This window comes from Micromonas pusilla, assembly GCF_000151265.4.
Source record: "Micromonas pusilla CCMP1545 genomic scaffold MICPUCscaffold_10, whole genome shotgun sequence".
Taxonomy (NCBI): domain Eukaryota; kingdom Viridiplantae; phylum Chlorophyta; class Mamiellophyceae; order Mamiellales; family Mamiellaceae; genus Micromonas; species Micromonas pusilla.
In genome coordinates this window covers 782,857-803,776 of record NW_003315891.1, presented here as the reverse complement: position 1 = coordinate 803,776, position 20,920 = coordinate 782,857, and the positions used below count along the sequence as shown (strand labels likewise).

At 64.9% G+C, this 20,920-nt stretch overlaps 4 protein-coding genes across 4 annotated transcripts; 1 reads left to right on the top strand and 3 right to left on the bottom strand.

Moving 5' to 3' along the window:
- Positions 1-181: 181 nt before the first annotated feature.
- Positions 182-791, top strand: MICPUCDRAFT_51305 (uncharacterized protein; the record flags this gene model as incomplete). Its single annotated transcript, XM_003061723.1, has 1 exon — positions 182-791. The coding sequence occupies one exon, from the start codon at positions 182-184 to the stop codon at positions 674-676; it is 495 nt and encodes a 164-aa protein (XP_003061769.1). The 3' UTR covers positions 677-791.
- Positions 792-1,344: 553 nt separating this feature from the next.
- MICPUCDRAFT_6434 (uncharacterized protein) lies at positions 1,345-1,827 on the bottom strand (the record flags this gene model as incomplete). The annotated part of the gene is made up of 1 exon (XM_003061477.1): positions 1,345-1,827. A coding segment is annotated over one exon (483 nt), but the record flags the coding sequence as incomplete, so codon positions are not given.
- Positions 1,828-2,466: 639 nt separating this feature from the next.
- On the bottom strand, positions 2,467-4,115 carry MICPUCDRAFT_51303 (uncharacterized protein; the record flags this gene model as incomplete). Its single annotated transcript, XM_003061476.1, has 1 exon — positions 2,467-4,115. The coding sequence occupies exon 1, from the start codon at positions 4,063-4,065 to the stop codon at positions 2,467-2,469; it is 1,599 nt and encodes a 532-aa protein (XP_003061522.1). The 5' UTR covers positions 4,066-4,115.
- Positions 4,116-4,258: 143 nt separating this feature from the next.
- MICPUCDRAFT_48293 (uncharacterized protein) lies at positions 4,259-11,075 on the bottom strand (the record flags this gene model as incomplete). The annotated part of the gene is made up of 2 exons (XM_003061475.1): positions 4,259-10,852; positions 10,974-11,075. The coding sequence occupies 2 exons, from the start codon at positions 11,073-11,075 to the stop codon at positions 4,343-4,345; spliced, it is 6,612 nt and encodes a 2,203-aa protein (XP_003061521.1). The 3' UTR covers positions 4,259-4,342.
- Positions 11,076-20,920: the final 9,845 nt, after the last annotated feature.

Below are 20,920 nucleotides of genomic sequence, written 5' to 3'. Positions count from 1 at the left end.
ACGATCTCATCGCGCGTGCCGAGTCGCGCCCCGAGTTTGAGCAGCAGAGCTCGTCGCCCCTTTTGGCACGGACGTCGCCCCCGCGCGCGGTCGTCACAACGCGACGCGCGAGGCGAACCGATCGGCGCGCGTTCGCTGTACTCGCGCGAGCCACCGCGTTCCACCGCACCTCGCGAACGCGATGACGTCCGAGACGTCGTCCGAGACGTCGTCCGAGGTTGGCGCGTCGCCGACGTCGGAGGAGGAGTGGGTGAATCCGTTTCCGGTCCCCAGAGAACCCGGGCATCAAGTCCCGAGGACGTTCGAGAGGCAGGAAGCGGGCACGCACGTGCAGATCAAGCTCGCGAACGAGGAGTTCGGGCAGCGCATGGACGTGCAGGAGATGATGATGAAAGTGATGCAAGCGACGATCTGCTCGTGCCCGGAGGACCCGCTGCAGTTCATCACGGATTACCTCGAGCGCGAGCTCACGGGGGAAGGGAACGAGGCGATTAAGAACGGGTTCGTGGACCCGAACGAGACGAACGTGCACGATTACGCGGGGAACGTCAAGTTCCAGATCGTGCTTCACCGGCTGTCCTCCGCGCTCATCGAGTTCAAGCCGGAAGGGGACCCGCTGTCGTTCGCGGTGGAGTACCTGAAGAAACTCAAGGAGGACCCGGAGCCGCGGCGGTGACGAGAACGACAGGAGCGACGATTGCGAATGGACGTGGCACGGCGCCGCCGCCGGCCGCGACGGCAACATAGACAGAGTTAGCTACTTTAATCACGACTCCCGAGGAGCTCTAAACGTTCCACGTGCGCGAGCGCGAAGTCCACGTCGCACCACGACGGGACGTCGTCCGCGTTCTTCGAGGTCGACGCGATCACGTCGCGAACCGCGCGTATCAATGCCCTGCGCGTCGTCGTCCCGTCCCCGCCGCCGACGACGGCGTTCGCGTCGTCTCCGTTCCCGTCGTCGCCCTCCGCGGCGACGGCCGCGCGCGTCAGCTTATGAATCTCTAGCGCGCCTCGAACCGCGTCGAGGACGCGATCGGCGACGCCGAGGACGCCGAACCTGTACGCGCGGCCGGCTCGCATCGCATCCGCGATGGAAGCGTTCGACGTCGACGGCTGCACGCGTCTCTCCTTCGCGATTCGCTCCCCGCTCCAGCCCAGTTCGAGGTGCATTCTGTGCGCCTCGATCTGCCTCGGCGCGAGCGTGTCTTGCTTTTCTTGCGGAAGCGCGGGAGTTATCTCGTTCGGATCCACGGAACACTCCCCGAGAAGGCCTTCGACGGTCGCGAGCGCGACCGTCGACGCGTCGTCGAGGACCGTCGTTCGCGTCGGCGGCTCCATTTTCTCGAGCGCCTGGTAGACTTTGAGCCCCGCGAACGCGTCCAAGGCGGCGTACCTCTGCTGCTCTTCACTCAGAACTGGCGCCTCCCAGTCGCTGATTCGCGCGGAGTTCGTCTTCGGCAGCGCGCGGCCTAAAGTCCACTCCACGAGCGCGGCGAGCGAGAACGCTCTCGGCCCTTTCGCGGCGTCGGATGACGTTCTCTCCGCGGCGTGCGCTTTCAACTCGATCACGCCGGCGACGTGAAACGCAAAGTCGCGCGTGATCTTGTGCGCGTCCCCTCGCGCCTGCACACCCACTTTCTTGATGCTCGGATCCTCGAAGAACGCGCGCAGCGCGGGGGTCATCCCTCCCGCGCGGCACAGACGGAGCAAGATGCACACCGGCTTCGCCGGTCTCTTTCCCTCGCAACACAATTGCACGAGCGACGTCGGTCGTTCGCCGCGTCCCGCTTTGAAGGTGACGACCCACTCCAAGTCCCAGCCGACGACGCGAGAGTGACCGGGGACCGCGCACAAGCGCGTTATCCTCGCGACCGCGGCGTCGATCGCGGACGGGGACTCCGCGAGCACGACCTGTCCGTCGAATGTCAACTCCTCCAGAGCCACCAGCGAATTGGGAATTTGGCAACCGTCCAGATCTCCCGAGTCGTCGTCGTCGTCGCGCGCGGACGCTCCGACGAGAGACGGCGGTAAGCGACGTTTGCGCGTCGCGGACGTATCACGCGGCGCGTGTTCTTCGATATCGCTCCTCGAGACGCCCGCGGTCGCTTTCACGCCCTCGACTCCGCGCGTAACGACGGCGACGTTCGAGGGTGCATCGTTTTCGTTATCGTCGTTCCCGCGCGCGGCTTGGCGCTCGACGTGCCCTAAAGCCTCGAAAAACGAAGGCGAGGTCTCCTCCACGTCAAAAAATGCGACCGCGGCCATGGCGTCCATGCGCGTTTTGGTGACCTCCTCACGGTTTGGTTGGGAAGGTGCTGTGAAGAGTGAGAGGAAGAAACGCATCTCATTCGCCTTCCCGCGCCGCGTCCCGCCGTTTTTCCTGCGTCGTTTTTCGAACACGAACAACTTACACGCGACAAACGATATGGAGAAGCAATACCTACATTAATACTAAGCCTAAACCGCTCAAAACACGGAATCGTCGGAGTCGTCGTCGTCAGGGGGCGCGCCGAAGTCGTCGTAATCCACGCTCTGGTCCCCCTCGCCCCCCGCCTCGATCGCCTCGTCTGCGACGCCGTCCGTCGCCGCCGCCGGCGGCGACCCCGGCGCCGCCGGGGAAAAACCATCCCCGGGAACTGACACCATCGGACTCGACGGCGACACCGCGCTCGAGACCGCCACGGACGCTCGCGGCGTCTCGGTATCGCTCAGGTCGTCCGGCGTGTCGAAGTCGTCCTCCTCCCCGGGATCGTCGTACTTCGCCGCCAGCCGCGTCTGCACGGGATCGTCGACGCGCGCCGACGACGTCGAAACCGAAACCCGGGGGGGGTCGTCCGCCGCGTCCGCGTCCGCGTCCACGTCCGCGTCCAATCGCGGCGATCGAAATTCGAAGCTGTCGTCCTCATCGGGCTTCTTCGGCTCCGGGGCTCGGACGGCTTCCTCGACCTCGAAGTCGTCGTCGTCGTATTCGTCCGCGGCGACGTCGACCGGCGACGTTGCCGCGTCTTCCGCCCGCCGCGGCGACGGGCTCGGCGAATCATCCTTCAACTTCGCGTCGCTGAACTCGAACTCGTCGTCGTCGGCGAACGCGTCCGCCGCGAGACCTCGCCGCGGTTCTTGCGGCGGCTCGTCGACCGCCGCCGCGGTCGACGCCTGGGCTTTGTTTCCCGCGGTTCGACGCACGACCGGCGCGAGAAAGTTTTTCGACCGCGGACTCGCCGGTCCGCTCGGCCCTGGGAAGCCCGCGGCGCCGAAGCCTCCGCCGGCGAAGCCTCCACCGCTCGCGCCGGCGTTGACGGGAGCGATGCCGGATCGCTTCTTGAAACTCGCGCCTTGGATGACGGGCGGCGGCGCGCTGAAGCCGATCCCTAACCCGCCGTCGGCACCCGCTGCGCCGCCGCCGCGTTCGTCGTCGTCGCCAAAGTCGTCGAAGTCGCCGAAGATTTTCGCGCGAACCTCCGCTCGGACGATGCCGACGTCGCCGTCCTTCTTCGACGCTTTCCTCGCGAGCTTCTGCTCCAGCGTGAGCGGCACGTCGGACTCTAAGTCGTAGTCCTCGAGATCGGTGACGCGATTCTTGTTCGCCTTTTTCCGTCTCTTCGCTTCCGCGGCCGCCTCCTCCGCGGCGGCGGCCTCCGCGTCCGCGTTATATCCCGGCATCGTCGCCGGTCGCTGATCGTTTCCCTTCCCGCTGACTCGTTTCATCCCCGCTCGCGCGTCCGCCTCGAGGTCGTCGTCCTCCTCCTCGAGCGCGTTTCCATCTCCATCTCCTCCCCCGAAGAGCGGTGCCGAGTCTCGACCTCGCGCCCCCCACGCGTTCTTCTTCGCACGCGTCGACGCGTTCGCCTCGTCGACGCCGTCGTCCAGGCCGAACGAGCGCGCCTTTGGCACCGGTCTCGAGTCGCTCGAGCCGAACGCTTCCTTCGGCTTCCTCGGCGGTGTCGAGGGCGCGCCCGCGGTCGAACGTCCGCCGCTCTCGCGGTCCCCTCCCGGGGAGCCGTGGTCGCCCTCGGGAGGACCGATCTCCTCGACCGCGGTCGACGACTTCGACGAGCAGCACCCCATGCCGGCGCGGCGTGAGACGCTGTCACGCCGCTCGCGCACCGCTCGCGCGTCTCACACCGCTCGGCGCCCTGGACGAATGGAGACGGACGCGTTCGCGAATGCAGCGACACCAAACGTTTTTTGAGTCAACGGAAAAATAATGCGCTCGTCCGGAGGGAACGATCAAGGGACGAGGGGCGCGCTCGCGAAGATCCCATGTGCTGTATTATTCATTCAAACGTCTACTGTGTGTCCCTTTCGAACGCTAGTCCCTCGCCCCCCCCCACGCGACGTTTCCTCAGTCCGCGTCCATCGCGTCGTCGTCCTCCTCCTCGCTGCTCCCCTCCTCGGCTTCTTTCACGTTGAGCGTGAACTCGTACTCTTGGTCGCACCCGAGGTACGAGTCGCACATGAAGAACAGCGTGTACTCCACCTCCCCGGCGTCCGCGGGTGCTTGAAACTCGAGCTTCACCTTCTGCTTCCGCCCTAACGCGACGCGCTTGATCGCCGCGAGCGTCCCCTTCTTCGCGTCGCCGACGACGAGCCACCACGCCTCGTCCTTCTTTTTCGGAAACCGCGGCGCGATCACCGGCCCAATTTCGCCGTCGTCCGCCTCGCGCTCGAGCTGGACGATCATCTCCACCGCGTCCCCGGCTTCGACTTCGTCAGGGTTAACGATCTCGTAGTTCACCTCGATGTTCGGATACCGGTTGCACGCGGACGCGACGTCCTCCATCTGCGCGTCGGACAAAGCCAGCAGCTCGACGCGTTTGTCGTCGTCCATGTCGACTAAATCGTAGACGCTCTCCACGCCCGCGTCGGCGCACCGAGCCGCTGTCTCTTTATCGACGTGCGGCAGCTGCATGAGCGCGCTCTCCTTCTCCCACTGCCCTTGCGTGAGCATCTGCGACAGCTCCATCGCCGCGAGCGCGGGGGCGAGCCATCCAGACGAGGATATCACGTCCACGATCGCCTGGAGCAACCGCGTCGCGTCGGGGAGAATCGACGCGAGGTCGTTTTGCAGATCGCCGCTCAGACGCATCCGACCAAAGTGCGCTTGCATCAGCGCCGCGACCTTCACGTGCGGATCCGTCGTCCGACGATTCTCGAGCGTCACCGGGGAGTGGTGCAGCACGTGCCTCAGCGCGTTCGCCTCCCCGGGCCTGACCGCGTACTTTTCAAACTCCGTCGCGCCGGCGACGATCTCGAGCAGCCCTTTCAACTTGGTCTTCGCCGTCAACGACGCCGCGAAGAGCTCGATCGTGGTGTACGAGATGTAATAGTACGACCCAATCATACCGAGGTTGAGAGGCGTCACGTCCATGTCGTCCTCGATCGTGATGCACTTGGACGCTTCGAGATCCGCGAGCGTCGTTTCCACGAGCTCGGAGAGCGCGTCGGACAAGTGTCGGTGCGTCACGCCGGTGAGGTTGTAATAGTTCGGGTTTTGCGTCAGGCGGCGGTAGTAGAACGACCACGTGAGGTAGTCGACCGCGTCTTGCTTCGTCTCGATCGTCCTCGTCACGATCTCCGCGGCCATGTGGTCGTGTAAGAAGTGATCGAGGTGCGACTCCACCGGGAACGGCTCGTACAGAAACTTTTTGTAGTACTCCTTCCTCGGGGCGTGGCACAGCAGCACGCACACGCCGTGCGTGTCCACGAGCGGCCGCGACGCGCGGCCAGCCATCTGCAGAAGATCCGTCACGGGGTAATCCGCGCTCCCGGCGCCGCCGGCGTCGTAATACTGCGTCCCCATGATGATCGTCAGCTTACACGTCGCGGCGAGACCCCACGCGAGCGGCGCGGTCACGACCAACACGCTCGCCGCGCCAGAGTTGAAGACGCGTTCGACGACGTCGCGCTCCTCCGCGGGCAAGGACTCGTGCAGGAGCGCGACGCCAAAGCCGAGCGCGTGCCGCACCGCGGGGTCCGTGATTCGCTCCAGGTGCGGCGCGATGTCGTCCGCATCGCACGCGAGGAATTTATTCGGCTTTCCGTCCGCGGACGCGAACGTCAGAAGGTCGAGCGCGGCGAGCTTCGCGTGCTTTCGCGTCGGGACGAACACGATGGCGGGTTCGGAGTCGCCGGACGCGTGCTGGCAGATGGCGGAGTACACCGGCCTCGCCATCGCTTGCATCCTGGACTCGAAGTTCACGATGTCCACGCCCTGGACGTGTATGTCGAGCGGCACAGGCCTCACTCCCGGTGGAAAGTTGAACATCCCGTGCGAACCCGCGCCGAGCCACTCGCCGAGGTCCTTCGCGTTCGCGAGCGACGTGCACAAGCCGACGACGCGAATCGGCTTGTCGAGCTGCGAGCTGATGTAACGCATCCTGCTCGTGACCACCTCCATCGTCGGTCCGACGGCGCCGCCGATGAGGTGCAGCTCGTCCGCGATGAACAGCGCGACGTTTTGCACGTTCTTCCGCTGCTTCCATCGTCGGCTGATGACGTCCCACTGGTGCGGCGTCGCGATGACGACTTGTCCTCTCTCCAGAAGCTTGAGATCCGCGGCGGTCTCGCCCGTCAACGCGACGACGCGGACGCCGAGCGCGTCGCCCATGCGCGATTGCCAGTCGTTCAGGCGCTCCTTCGCGATCTCCGGCGTGGGCGCCATGTACACGCACCTCGCGCCCTCGGCCTCGCCTTTGTTCAGCTTGTTCAAAACGCGCAGGATCGCGAATTCGGCGCAGATCGTCTTCCCGCTCCCCGTGGGCGCGCCGACGAGCGCGTTGTCGTCCGTGTTGTACAGGCACTGAAACGTCTGCGTTTGCACCGGGTTGAAGTGCTGCAGGCGCGGGGCGTACAGCGCGTCGAATCCGTCTTGCTTGAGCGCGCTCACGGGCAGCGGCTGGAGGTCGAGCAGCTCCGTCGGCGGCGGGTGCTTCTCGGGCAAGAGCAAGTGCTTGAAGCTCACCGGAATCGTCGTCTCCGAGCCGAGCCAGCTGTCGGAGACTAAACGGACGAAGTACTGCGGCGGGAGCGGGTCGAGAAGGGTCACGGTGAACGACACCGCGTGGTCCTCCTCCGCGTTGACCATCTTGAGCAAGAAAAACTCGTGATGCAAGATCACCTCGCCGTCGTTGTCCTCGACCAACAACCAGAACCCCTGCGCGAACCCGTGTATCTTCTCGTCCCACTGGAAATCCGGCGTGAGCGTCAGGTCGACTTTGAGCACCGACCTCGTGATCGGCTGGACGTGCGCGCTGAGCTCGACGCGAGGGAACTGATGCACGAACTTGTGGATCGCCTTGCCCATCTTCGGAAAGCGAATCAGCTCGCCAATCTCCTGCGATGTGAGGTCGTAGTACCGCTCCCACGCGAGGTCTTTCCGCTCGACTTTCACGAGGATGTCCTGCGGGATCCCTTTGAACTGCCGCAGCGGCGTCTGGCTCCCCCACGTCCTCCGCGCGCCCATCTTGCACAGCGCTAACGCTTTATCCGCGAGCAGCGCCCACCCGCGCTTGAGGACGATTTCGAATATGCAGCGGAGAATTCTTCCCGCGGACTGCGTCACGTACACCATGTCCGCCATGAGCGCGAAACCTTCGAGCTTCATGCCGCTGATGTACGCCTGGAGCAGGATGTTGATCTTCGCCGTTGGCTCTTCGATGCTCTCTTTGACCGGGATCGGCACGCGCTCCGCGAGCTTCGCGAGCTCGAGTTTCTCTTCCTCTCTCACGGAGATGTACTTGAACTCCTCCGCGAGAGAGAACAAGCGAATGAGCTCGATATCTCCCATCGTCGGCTTGAGGTGTTCGTTAAACGCGGACACGGTGCCGTGGCTGATGTAGTAGTGCGACGCGATTTTCCCGAGATCCGTCGCTTGAAGCGTCCCGCTCCTACGATCGTACCGGCACAGCCCAGCTTTGTCGAGCGTCGTCGCCGCGGTGTGCACGAGGTCCGCGCGCCGTTGCTCCAGAGCCGGATCGTCGTCCAGGGCGTCGATGCCGACGCCGTAGAGGTTCGGGTTGCGTAACATGCGAACGTACAAGTACGTGTACCCGAGCCACGACACCGCCTCCTTCGTACCTTGCACCGTGCCGAGGACAACCTCCGCGTTGAGCGCGTCCGCGAGGTTGTTCACGAACTGCGACTCGATCGGGAGCTGCTGGTTCAGCAGCGACAGGTAGTACTGCAGCTCGCTGTGTTGCGTGATGATGATCCCCTCGCCGAACGTGTCGAACTGCGGCCGGCCGGCTCGTCCCATCATCTGCATGACGTCCTGGAACGAGAGCTCGTCCCACCCGCCCTTCTCGGGGTTGTACATCTGCGTGCCTTTGATGATGACCGTGTGCGCGGGGAGGTTCACCCCCCACGCGAGCGTCGCGGTGCTCACTAACACTTGCACGTGGCCGTCCGCGAAGAGCTCCTCGACTAACGTTCGGTCCGCTCGGCTCATCCCGGCGTGGTGAATCGCGAAGCCGTACGGCAAGATGTCGCGCAGATCCGCGGAGCGGCACTGCTCGGCTTCTGAGATGAGAATCTCCCGGCTCGCGCTGTCGTCTTTGATGAACTTCGACAGCGCCTCGTTCTGCAGCGCAGTGTCTCGCAGCGCTTTCGCCGTCTTCGCCGTCTCCTTCCGGCTGTGGACGAATATGATCGTCTGCGACTTCCCCGCGTTTTCCATCACCTTCTCGTAGCAGATGTCGTTCATGAGCTGGAACCTCTGAAGCGGCTTCTTCACCGTGACGCCGATGAACTGCTGCTGCAGCGGGCACGGGCGGAAGCTGTTGTCGAACACGAACAAACCTTTCGCGGGGTTCACGCGTAAGAACGACGCGACGTCTTCAAAGTTCGGCAGCGTCGCGGAGAGACCCACTAATCGGACGAGCTCTTGCGTCGTCTCCACCTGTCGAACCGTCCTCGCGACGATGGACTCGAGCACCGGTCCGCGGTTATCGTGAAGCAAGTGGATCTCGTCGATGATGAGCAGACGAACGAGTTGCGTGTACGTCCGATCCCCCGATTTGCGTGTGATGATGTCCCACTTCTCCGGGGTCGTGACGATGACCTGCGTGTCGTCGATCTGCGCGCGGCTCAGGGACACGTCCCCGGTGAGCTCTCGGACGTTGACGCCGTAGGGTTTGAGCCTCGCGCCCAGGTTACCGACCATCTCCGCGACGAGCGCCTTCATCGGCGCGACGTACACGATCTTAAACGCGCTCAAATCGAGGCTCCCGTCCTGCCTGCGGTGCAGGGCGAGCTCGTGGAGTATCGTCAGCATCGCGACGTTCGTCTTCCCCGCGCCCGTGGGCGCGCAGAGGAGAAGGTTCTCCGGCGAGAGCATCGCGGTCTCGTACACCTGGCTCTGCACGCGGTTCAAGGACTTCATGCCTTTAAACGCCGGGTGCGCCCAGGACGGAATCTCTTCGATCGTCCGCAGCGCCTCGTTGTCCGCGAACGCTTTCGGCTTGAGCGCGGGAATGTGCACCTCCTCGTACCCTTTCTTCGCGCTGCGGTACGACCCGGCCGGGAGCTCGCACCGTTTGTTCGCCATCAGACGGCTCCCCGCGGCGAACGCGAGGGCGTCGAGCTCGAGCATCTTCCGGCCCGCGGCGGCGGCGCCGTGCCCGGCGTCCGCGACGTCCGCGGCGACCTCGCCTCGGAGACGTCTCGCTTCCTCGCGAATCTTGCTCTCCATCTTCGACTCGCGCGCTCGCGCGCTCGCGCGCTCCCCCGTGAGCCTCATCGCGTCGAGAATCGCCGCCGCCTCCGGACGCGCGGACATCTGCTCCACGATCGCGTTCTTCTCGTCCTCGTCCTGCGCGCGCGCGAGTCGCGTGCACCACACCACCCTCGCTCGTGACTTTAACAGTTTCTTGATGAGGTCAAACTTGTCGTAGTCGAGCATGAGCACGAGGCGGTTCTCGCACGCGCGTTCGTCATCCTTCTCATCCGCGAGCGTGGACAGGACGTCGTCCGCGAGCTTTCTCGACTCGCTCGCCTCCGCGTCCGTGTATCCAAACGCGTGCGCGATCTCGCGCTGCAGCCAGTACGCGTCGATCTCGGACGCTTTCACGAGGTCGTGATCGACGTCGTCCGGGCCGAGATCGACGTCGACGCCTCTGACGCCGGCGCCTCTCGCGGCCTCGACGCCGCCGCCTTCGCCGTCCTCGTCCTCGTCGTCGACGTCGCTCGCTTCGAGGACTTCGTCGAGCTCGTTGGCCGCGTCCTCGTCTTCTTCTTCCTCGAACTCGACGGCGACGCCGATGTCGTCGTCGAGCGCGTCTCCGGGGGCGCCGCCGTCGCCGCCGCCGTCGCCGCCGCCGCCGCCCGGGGCGAAATCCGTCACCAGCTTCCCGAGCGCGACGTACTTCGCGAACGTCTCCGAGTCCGTCGGACCCATGAGCGCCTCGACTTTGGTCTTCCTCTCCGGGTCCGTGCTTCGCTCCTCTTTCAAGACCTCGAGGACCTCCTCCGCGGCGCCTCTCAGGACGTCCTGCGGCTGATCTCCGAACGAGCCTTGGATCATGCCCAGGAGCGCCTCGTACGCGGACCTCGTCTCGCGCGTCTTCGGTCGGTACGATCCGTCCGCGTCCGCGGTGAGGACGGACGCGCCGACCGCGGCCTTCTTGCGCTTCGCGGCGTACGCGTCGAGATCGTCCTGATCCATTCCCCCCTTGCGCTTATCCCGCGCGCGCTCTTTCGCTTTTTTCATGCGATCCTCGAGCTCCGCGGGTTTGCTCCGGTGCACGCGGTCGCCGAAAGCGCCGGGCTGGATCTTACCCCATAGCGTCTCGGGCTCGCCGGAAGGTTCGCCCGTGATCCGATCCTTCTTGTCCGCCGTGAGCACGAGGCTCGCGTTCTGTCGAGGAGAGAGCGGGGCGGGACGGGGGCGGTGAGAAGCGGCGGGGGATGAAAAGACGACGAAAGGCGGGCGCGGGCGTAATTCTTGGCGGCGGGACGCGCGCGGCGACGCGACGCACCGCTTTGTATTCATACTGTCTGAAGCGCGCGTGCGCCTCCGCGCCTCCGGCTTTATCGTCTTTCCGGCGATCGTCCTCGCCTCTGCCTCCTCCGGTGGGCATGGTCGTCGATCGCGGTTCGTGACTGCGCGACGCCCTCTGGATCCGCCCGCGCGTGGCGTGCTGTGGTCGACGAGCTCGTTCGGCTTTCGAATCGACGGGTGGAAGATGTCCTTCACCCTGTTGCTTGAAACGTCTATCGGTCAAAAGCGATGCTTGAAACCCGATATTTTTTTTCTCATCGATGAAACTGCCCTAGAGGCCGCGTGTCCCCCAAGCGGCGGGAAAATCAGGTGTTAGCGATGGGCGGCTGCGAGGTTCGGGCGGCTTGCGCGTCGTTCCTCACTGGCGATACACGCCACACTCGTGCGCAAACGAGATTCCACACGCGCTGCATCGAGCCTTTTATATCGATCATCGCGTGCTAGAACACGCGCGACACTCGCTCGCGGACGACACGGATCGCCCGCGCACGCAAATAAATTACCTATCAATCGACTTTCGTCCCCGCGCCGTCCTCGAGGAAGGAACGATGGCGCGGCGCGACGAACCGCGCCCGAAAGGGCGCCGCCACCGCGCGCTCGGTGGCCTAATATTACACGCGAGCAGCGCGACGACTCGACTCGCGAAGATATGCTTGCTGCTGATGACCATGGCCGCGTTCTTCGTCGGAACCGCGACCGGAGGTGCGCGGCCCGCGCCGTGTTCGCGCTCGATCTGTTTCCCGCGCCCGCGCGCGCGAGGCGCCGCGGCGATCATTTCGGCGAGGGTTTCGTCCCGGCGACGCGCGAGCGACGCGTCGCGTGCCTTCGCACCGCGCCACCGCGCGGATCGTCTTCGCGCACGCTCGAGCGCTCGCGGCGAACCAGCGACGGCACGTCCGAACCTCGAGGACACTTGTCCGAACCTTCTCGTCTCGTCCCGATCGTCTTCGTGAATGCATCTTTCCCTCTTCTACTTCTCTCCCGTCTCGTCGCAGGCACGCTCCTTGAAAAAGGCGTCGCGCGCTCCGGGATGATAGGCATCGGCAACTACAAGTACTACGTCATCAAGCTCAGCTGCGTGGAAGCGGCGCAGAAGATGACGTTCACGCTCACGGCGCTTAACGGGAACCCAGACTTATACATCTCCCAGACGCTTCGGAACCCGTCCACGGTGGGATACACGTGGAAGTCCGAGAGCACGTCGTCCACGGACGTGATCGAGATCGCCGCGCCCGCGGCGGGTAATTATTACATAGCCGTCTACGGCACGTCCTCTGCGACGTTCAAGCTCACCGCGTTCACGAAGATGTGGACGGGGAAGCACCCGTGCACGGGGTTCAGACTGATGGACAACGACGTCGTCGAGGTAAACACGGACGGCAGCTTCCTGCTCGAGAACCACATGACAGTCACGGGAGCTGTAAACTTCGAAGATAACCTCAACGTAATGCAGGACGTCACCCTGGGCGACACGACCGCGAACACGATTCAGGCGAAGGCGAAGCTCAAGCTCGGCGTCGCCGCGGAGGGAGAATACGTGATTAACCGACAAGACGTGAGGAACGCGACCGCGGGCTCGCTCACGATCAGAGGAGCGCACGCGGTCGGCGGTTTAGCGGGAAACGTCACCTTGATCGCGGGTCAAGGTACGGACGGAAGAGGCGGAGGCATGAACATCTTCAGCGGCGCCGCGAACGAGGCGGACGCGGGGGACTTGACGCTCGGGACGGGAAGAGCGTTAGGAGGCCGGGCGGGTAACCTGACCCTCTACGTCGATCGAGGCGACGTAGGAGTGGGAGGTAACGTGACCGTGACCGCGGGCGCGACCACGGCCGGGGACATGCCAGGCGGGAGCGTGAACGTGAAGGCTGGGGTAGGCGAAAACGTCACCGGCGGAAGAGGCGGGGTTGTTCAGATCGACGGAGGCGAGGCGCGAGGAAACCTCGAGTGCGATCTCGCGGAGTACAACTGCTCCGGGCTGAACATCAGCGTGTCCATGTACGAGGCCGTGTTGGGCGGATGCACGAGCGACTGCAACTTCAATTTGAGCGCGAGCGCGGCGTTCAACGGGACGTACCTGTGCGGAACCATGGACGTGACCAGGGCAGAATATCTCGCCGTGATGGGCGGTTGCACCCAGAAATGCTTGGGAGGCGCAGTCGAGATCACGGGGGGGCTCTCCTCTGGGGGCGTGGGCGGTGCGGTGGTGCTCACGGGTGGCGAGACCAACAGCTCGGACGCCTACGGGCGCGGAGGTAATGTGGAAGTGCGCGGTGGAAAAGCCAGGACGGGGAGCGGTGGATCACTCGTGTTAACTAGCGGCAGGAGCGACGCGTTGTCGAGCGGCGACGTGGTCGTCAGAACCGAGAGCAGCGGCCGCGCTGGTGTGAGTGGCGGTGTCGTCGTGGAGACTGGCACCGCGTGCGCCGGTGATAGCGGTGGGATCACGTTAGGGACGGGATCAGCGGCATCCGGAGGAGGCGGCGACGTGAACCTCCTCGTCGGTTCCGGAGACTCCGAGAACGGCGGGGCTGTTGTGATGAAAGCAGGAGAGACTGGCGCGGACGCGAAGCAGGGCGGAGGCGTGTTCATCACATCCGGTGGCGGAAATAGCGCCCAGGGTGGCGTCGGTGGTGAGTTAGTGATGATGGCTGGCAACGCCGAAGGCGCGGCGGGTGGTGATGGAGGACGCGTCGAGATCCGAGGAGGCAAGGCTGTCGGCGGCAGAGGCGGTGACGTGTCCGTAGCCGCGGGCAATAGCTTTACGGGAGATGGTGGAGCGCTCGTGTTGCAGGGTGGATACTCCGAGCACGCGAGCGGCGGCGACGTGATAATCGACGCGGGCGACAGCGGGACAGGAGACTCTACGAAGGAAGGGCTCATCCGCATCGCGCCAACAAGTGCGTCGTTTGTGAGAATCGGTCGCAGCGGTTCCAAAACCGTGAGGACCGACGTTTTCGGCGACCTCACCGTGCACGGTAACTTCGTGTCCACCAGCAGCATGGTGTACCAGGACACGTACACGAATCGCGTGCACGTCACCACTGAGCAAGACCTGATGATTCAAGAAGAAATGCGCGTCCCGAAGGTGACAGGTCTAGACGTGGAGGATGTTCGCGACAGTGCCACGAGCACGCTAACGCTCGACGCCGGTATGGGCGGAACCGAGCAGCACATCGAGATTGGACCATGGGAGGCGACAGAGATAAACATCGGTGGCAAGAACGCTGGAGGCGCGTACGGCGCGCGCGATGCGACGCCCCTCCTTATTCGGCAAGGATACGATGAGGCCGACAAGCGACTGCAGATGAACTCGACCGGCGCGATCATGATGCAAAGCGCTGCATCTCAACCGATTTTGATTCATACTAACCCGACGAGAGGGACTTCTGATACTGGCGGTGAAATCAAAGTTTTGGTTGGATCTGGGGACACGGGTCACGGTGGGAATATCACTATAACATCAGGTGACACCGTCGACGCTCGACACCGAGGAGGGACCTTGCAACTCACGGCTGGTGGGAACAACAACACGGTCGGTGGTCGCGGTGGGGTGGTGAAAGTCGCGGGAGGTTTTGCCGGGGGAACCTCGGATTGCGATCTCGCGGAGTACAACTGCTCCGGGCTGAACATCAGCGTGTCAATGTACGAGGCCGTGTTGGGCGGATGCACGAGCGACTGCAACTTCAATTTGAGCGCGAGCGCGGCGTTCAACGGGACGTACCTGTGCGGAACCATGGACGTGACCAGGGCAGAATATCTCGCCGTGATGGGCGGTTGCACCCAGAAATGCTTGGGAGGCGCAGTCGAGATCACGGGGGGGCTCTCCTCTGGGGGCGTGGGCGGTGCGGTGGTGCTCACGGGTGGCGAGACCAACAGCTCGGACGCCTACGGGCGCGGAGGTAATGTGGAAGTGCGCGGTGGAAAAGCCAGGACGGGGAGCGGTGGATCACTCGTGTTAACTAGCGGCAGGAGCGACGCGTTGTCGAGCGGCGACGTGGTCGTCAGAACCGAGAGCAGCGGCCGCGCTGGTGTGAGTGGCGGTGTCGTCGTGGAGACTGGCACCGCGTGCGCCGGTGATAGCGGTGGGATCACGTTAGGGACGGGATCAGCGGCATCCGGAGGAGGCGGCGACGTGAACCTCCTCGTCGGTTCCGGAGACTCCGAGAACGGCGGGGCTGTTGTGATGAAAGCAGGAGAGACTGGCGCGGACGCGAAGCAGGGCGGAGGCGTGTTCATCACATCCGGTGGCGGAAATAGCGCCCAGGGTGGCGTCGGTGGTGAGTTAGTGATGATGGCTGGCAACGCCGAAGGCGCGGCGGGTGGTGATGGAGGACGCGTCGAGATCCGAGGAGGCAAGGCTGTCGGCGGCAGAGGCGGTGACGTGTCCGTAGCCGCGGGCAACAGCTTTACGGGAGATGGTGGAGCGCTCGTGTTGCAGGGTGGATACTCCGAGCACGCGAGCGGCGGCGACGTGATAATCGACGCGGGCGACAGCGGGACAGGAGACTCTACGAAGGAAGGGCTCATCCGCATCGCGCCAACAAGTGCGTCGTTTGTGAGAATCGGTCGCAGCGGTTCCAAAACCGTGAGGACCGACGTTTTCGGCGACCTCACCGTGCACGGTAACTTCGTGTCCACCAGCAGCATGGTGTACCAGGACACGTACACGAATCGCGTGCACGTCACCACTGAGCAAGACCTGATGATTCAAGAAGAAATGCGCGTCCCGAAGGTGACAGGTCTAGACGTGGAGGATGTTCGCGACAGTGCCACGAGCACGCTAACGCTCGACGCCGGTATGGGCGGAACCGAGCAGCACATCGAGATTGGACCATGGGAGGCGACAGAGATAAACATCGGTGGCAAGAACGCTGGAGGCGCGTACGGTGCCCGCAGCGCTTCGCCAATACTGATAAGGCAAGGATACGCAGAAGAGGACAAACGACTGCAGATGAACTCAACCGGCGCGATCATGATGCAAAGCGCTGCATCTCAACCGATCTTGATCCACACAAATCCAGCCACCGGCGTGAACAGTGCCACCGGTATCAGTGGGACCATGACTTTGGCGACCGGAGCGGCCACGGCTTCCTCGGGGTCGGTATTCGTTTACTCCGGCGACGCGACAGGCGGAGCATCCGGCAAGTTGAAGCTCAAAACCGGCACTGCAACTGGTGGGTCTTCAGGTGAAATCGACCTCGACACCGGCGGTTCCACCGGTGGCGCTGGCGGCGCTTTCAGCGTGACCGTTGGCACGGGCGACACCGGCACAGGCGGTGCAATCTCAATGACCGCGGGCCAGGGTGCAACCCTTGGCGGCGGCGTGACCGTGACCGGCGGCGTCGGCGTTAGTTCCACAGGCGGCGGCATCACCGTGGTGAGCGGCGTCGGCACGGCAACATCGAGCGGCGCCGTGAGCGTGAAGTCAGCAAACGCCGGTACGAGCGGCGTGAGCGGGTCCATGACTTTGGCGACCGGGACATCGAGTGCTGGTGTGTCGGGAGCGTTCACGATGGACACGGGCACTGCCACCGGCGGCAACTCGGGGAGTGTTGCTGTGACGACTGGCGGTGCGAGTACTAGCGGCACTGGTGGCGCTTTCACTGTGGCCGTGGGCGACGGCGACACGGGCACAGGCGGCGACATCGGCATGACCGCGGGCAAGTCCAGTGCGGCCGCGGGAGGTGCCGTGGGCGTGACCGCGGGCCAGGGTGCAACCCTTGGCGGCGGCGTGACCGTGACCGGCGGCGTCGGCGATAGTTCCACAGGCGGCGGCATCACCGTGGTGAGCGGCGTCGGCACGGCAACATCGAGCGGCGCCGTGAGCGTGAAGTCAGCAAACGCCGGTACGAGCGGCGTGAGCGGGTCCATGACTTTGGCGACCGGGACATCGAGTGCTGGTGTGTCGGGAGCGTTCACGATGGACACGGGCACTGCCACCGGCGGCAACTCGGGGAGTGTTGCTGTGACGACTGGCGGTGCGAGTACTAGCGGCACTGGTGGCGCTTTCACTGTGGCCGTGGGCTTAGGCGACACGGGCACAGGCGGCGACATCGGCATGACCGCGGGCAAGTCCAGTGCGGCCGCGGGAGGTGCCGTGGGCGTGACCGCGGGCCAGGGTGCAACCCTTGGCGGCGGCGTGACCGTGACCGGCGGCGTCGGCGTTAGTTCCACAGGCGGCGGCATCACCGTGGTGAGCGGCGTCGGCACGGCAACATCGAGCGGCGCCGTGAGCGTGAAGTCAGCAAACGCCGGTACGAGCGGCGTGAGCGGGTCCATGACTTTGGCGACCGGGACATCGAGTGCTGGTGTGTCGGGAGCGTTCACGATGGACACGGGCACTGCCACCGGCGGCAACTCGGGGAGTGTTGCTGTGACGACTGGCGGTGCGAGTACTAGCGGCACTGGTGGCGCTTTCACTGTGGCCGTGGGCGACGGCGACACGGGCACAGGCGGCGACATCGGCATGACCGCGGGCAAGTCCAGTGCGGCCGCGGGAGGTGCCGTGGGCGTGACCGCGGGCCAGGGTGCAACCCTTGGCGGCGGCGTGACCGTGACCGGCGGCGTCGGCGTTAGTTCCACAGGCGGCGGCATCACCGTGGTGAGCGGCGTCGGCACGGCAACATCGAGCGGCGCCGTGAGCGTGAAGTCAGCAAACGCCGGTACGAGCGGCGTGAGCGGGTCCATGACTTTGGCGACCGGGACATCGAGTGCTGGTGTGTCGGGAGCGTTCACGATGGACACGGGCACTGCCACCGGCGGCAACTCGGGGAGTGTTGCTGTGACGACTGGCGGTTCCACCGGGGGTTCGGGCGGTGCTTTCAGCGTGACCGTTGGCACGGGCGACTCGGGCACGGGCGGTGCTATCACGATGTCCGCTGGCAAAGCCCCTGTTGGTGGTGCTGTCACGATCACCGCAGGTGTTGGCTCTACCACCTCTGGCGGGGATCTCGTCCTTGCGAGCGGTGATGGCGTGTCGTTGAGCGGCGCGGTGAGCATCAGCTCTGGGGATGCGTCCACTGGCAGAAGTGGTGAAGTCATCATTGCCACGGGCCTTTCACCCGGTGGTAAAGCTGGGGATATCAGCTTGACCGTTGGGGGGACTACGTCGGGCGTGGGCGGTGACGTGAGCATCTCTGCCGGCGCGACATCGGACACCACGAAAGCCGGAGGGCAGGTCGACATCGTGTCAGGCAGAGGCGAGACCTCGAGCGGAACGATGCACGTGCACACGGGTGATTCAAAAGCGAATGGCGTGAGCGGGGCGATGACCCTCCAGACCGGGACGTCGCTCGCAGGCGTGTCAGGCAAGTTGAAGCTCAACACTGGCACTGCAACTGCTGGGTCTTCAGGTGAAATCGACCTCGACACCGGCGGTTCCACCGGTGGCGCTGGCGGCGCTTTCAGCGTGACCGTTGGCACGGGCGACACCGGCACAGGCGGTGCAATCTCAATGACCGCGGGCCAGGGTGCAACCCTTGGCGGCGGCGTGACCGTGACCGGCGGCGTCGGCGTTAGTTCCACAGGCGGCGGCATCACCGTGGTGAGCGGCGTCGGCACGGCAACATCGAGCGGCGCCGTGAGCGTGAAGTCAGCAAACGCCGGTACGAGCGGCGTGAGCGGGTCCATGACTTTGGCGACCGGGACATCGAGTGCTGGTGTGTCGGGAGCGTTCACGATGGACACGGGCACTGCCACCGGCGGCAACTCGGGGAGTGTTGCTGTGACGACTGGCGGTGCGAGTACTAGCGGCACTGGTGGCGCTTTCACTGTGGCCGTGGGCGACGGCGACACGGGCACAGGCGGCGACATCGGCATGACCGCGGGCAAGTCCAGTGCGGCCGCGGGAGGTGCCGTGGGCGTGACCGCGGGCCAGGGTGCAACCCTTGGCGGCGGCGTGACCGTGACCGGCGGCGTCGGCGTTAGTTCCACAGGCGGCGGCATCACCGTGGTGAGCGGCGTCGGCACGGCAACATCGAGCGGCGCCGTGAGCGTGAAGTCAGCAAACGCCGGTACGAGCGGCGTGAGCGGGTCCATGACTTTGGCGACCGGGACATCGAGTGCTGGTGTGTCGGGAGCGTTCACGATGGACACGGGCACTGCCACCGGCGGCAACTCGGGGAGTGTTGCTGTGACGACTGGCGGTGCGAGTACTAGCGGCACTGGTGGCGCTTTCACTGTGGCCGTGGGCGACGGCGACACGGGCACAGGCGGCGACATCGGCATGACCGCGGGCAAGTCCAGTGCGGCCGCGGGAGGTGCCGTGGGCGTGACCGCGGGCCAGGGTGCAACCCTTGGCGGCGGCGTGACCGTGACCGGCGGCGTCGGCGTTAGTTCCACAGGCGGCGGCATCACCGTGGTGAGCGGCGTCGGCACGGCAACATCGAGCGGCGCCGTGAGCGTGAAGTCAGCAAACGCCGGTACGAGCGGCGTGAGCGGGTCCATGACTTTGGCGACCGGGACATCGAGTGCTGGTGTGTCGGGAGCGTTCACGATGGACACGGGCACTGCCACCGGCGGCAACTCGGGGAGTGTTGCTGTGACGACTGGCGGTTCCACCGGGGGTTCGGGCGGTGCTTTCAGCGTGACCGTTGGCACGGGCGACTCGGGCACGGGCGGTGCTATCACGATGTCCGCTGGCAAAGCCCCTGTTGGTGGTGCTGTCACGATCACCGCAGGTGTTGGCTCTACCACCTCTGGCGGGGATCTCGTCCTTGCGAGCGGTGATGGCGTGTCGTTGAGCGGCGCGGTGAGCATCAGCTCTGGGGATGCGTCCACTGGCAGAAGTGGTGAAGTCATCATTGCCACGGGCCTTTCACCCGGTGGTAAAGCTGGGGATATCAGCTTGACCGTTGGGGGGACTACGTCGGGCGTGGGCGGTGACGTGAGCATCTCTGCCGGCGCGACATCGGACACCACGAAAGCCGGAGGGCAGGTCGACATCGTGTCAGGCAGAGGCGAGACCTCGAGCGGAACGATGCACGTGCACACGGGTGATTCAAAAGCGAATGGCGTGAGCGGGGCGATGACCCTCCAGACCGGGACGTCGCTCGCAGGCGTGTCAGGCAAGTTGAAGCTCAACACTGGCACTGCAACTGCTGGGTCTTCAGGTGAAATCGACCTCGACACCGGCGGTTCCACCGGTGGCGCTGGCGGCGCTTTCAGCGTGACCGTTGGCACGGGCGACACCGGCACAGGCGGTGCAATCTCAATGACCGCGGGCCAGGGTGCAACCCTTGGCGGCGGCGTGACCGTGACCGGCGGCGTCGGCGTTAGTTCCACAGGCGGCGGCATCACCGTGGTGAGCGGCGTCGGCACGGCAACATCGAGCGGCGCCGTGAGCGTGAAGTCAGCAAACGCCGGTACGAGCGGCGTGAGCGGGTCCATGACTTTGGCGACCGGGACATCGAGTGCTGGTATGTCGGGAGCGTTCACGATGGACACGGGCACTGCCACCGGCGGCAACTCGGGGAGTGTTGCTGTGACGACTGGCGGTGCGAGTACTAGCGGCACTGGTGGCGCTTTCACTGTGGCCGTGGGCGACGGCGACACGGGCACAGGCGGCGACATCGGCATGACCGCGGGCAAGTCCAGTGCGGCCGCGGGAGGTGCCGTGGGCGTGACCGCGGGCCAGGGTGCAACCCTTGGCGGCGGCGTGACCGTGACCGGCGGCGTCGGCGTTAGTTCCACAGGCGGCGGCATCACCGTGGTGAGCGGCGTCGGCACGGCAACATCGAGCGGCGCCGTGAGCGTGAAGTCAGCAAACGCCGGTACGAGCGGCGTGAGCGGGTCCATGACTTTGGCGACCGGGACATCGAGTGCTGGTGTGTCGGGAGCGTTCACGATGGACACGGGCACTGCCACCGGCGGCAACTCGGGGAGTGTTGCTGTGACGACTGGCGGTTCCACCGGGGGTTCGGG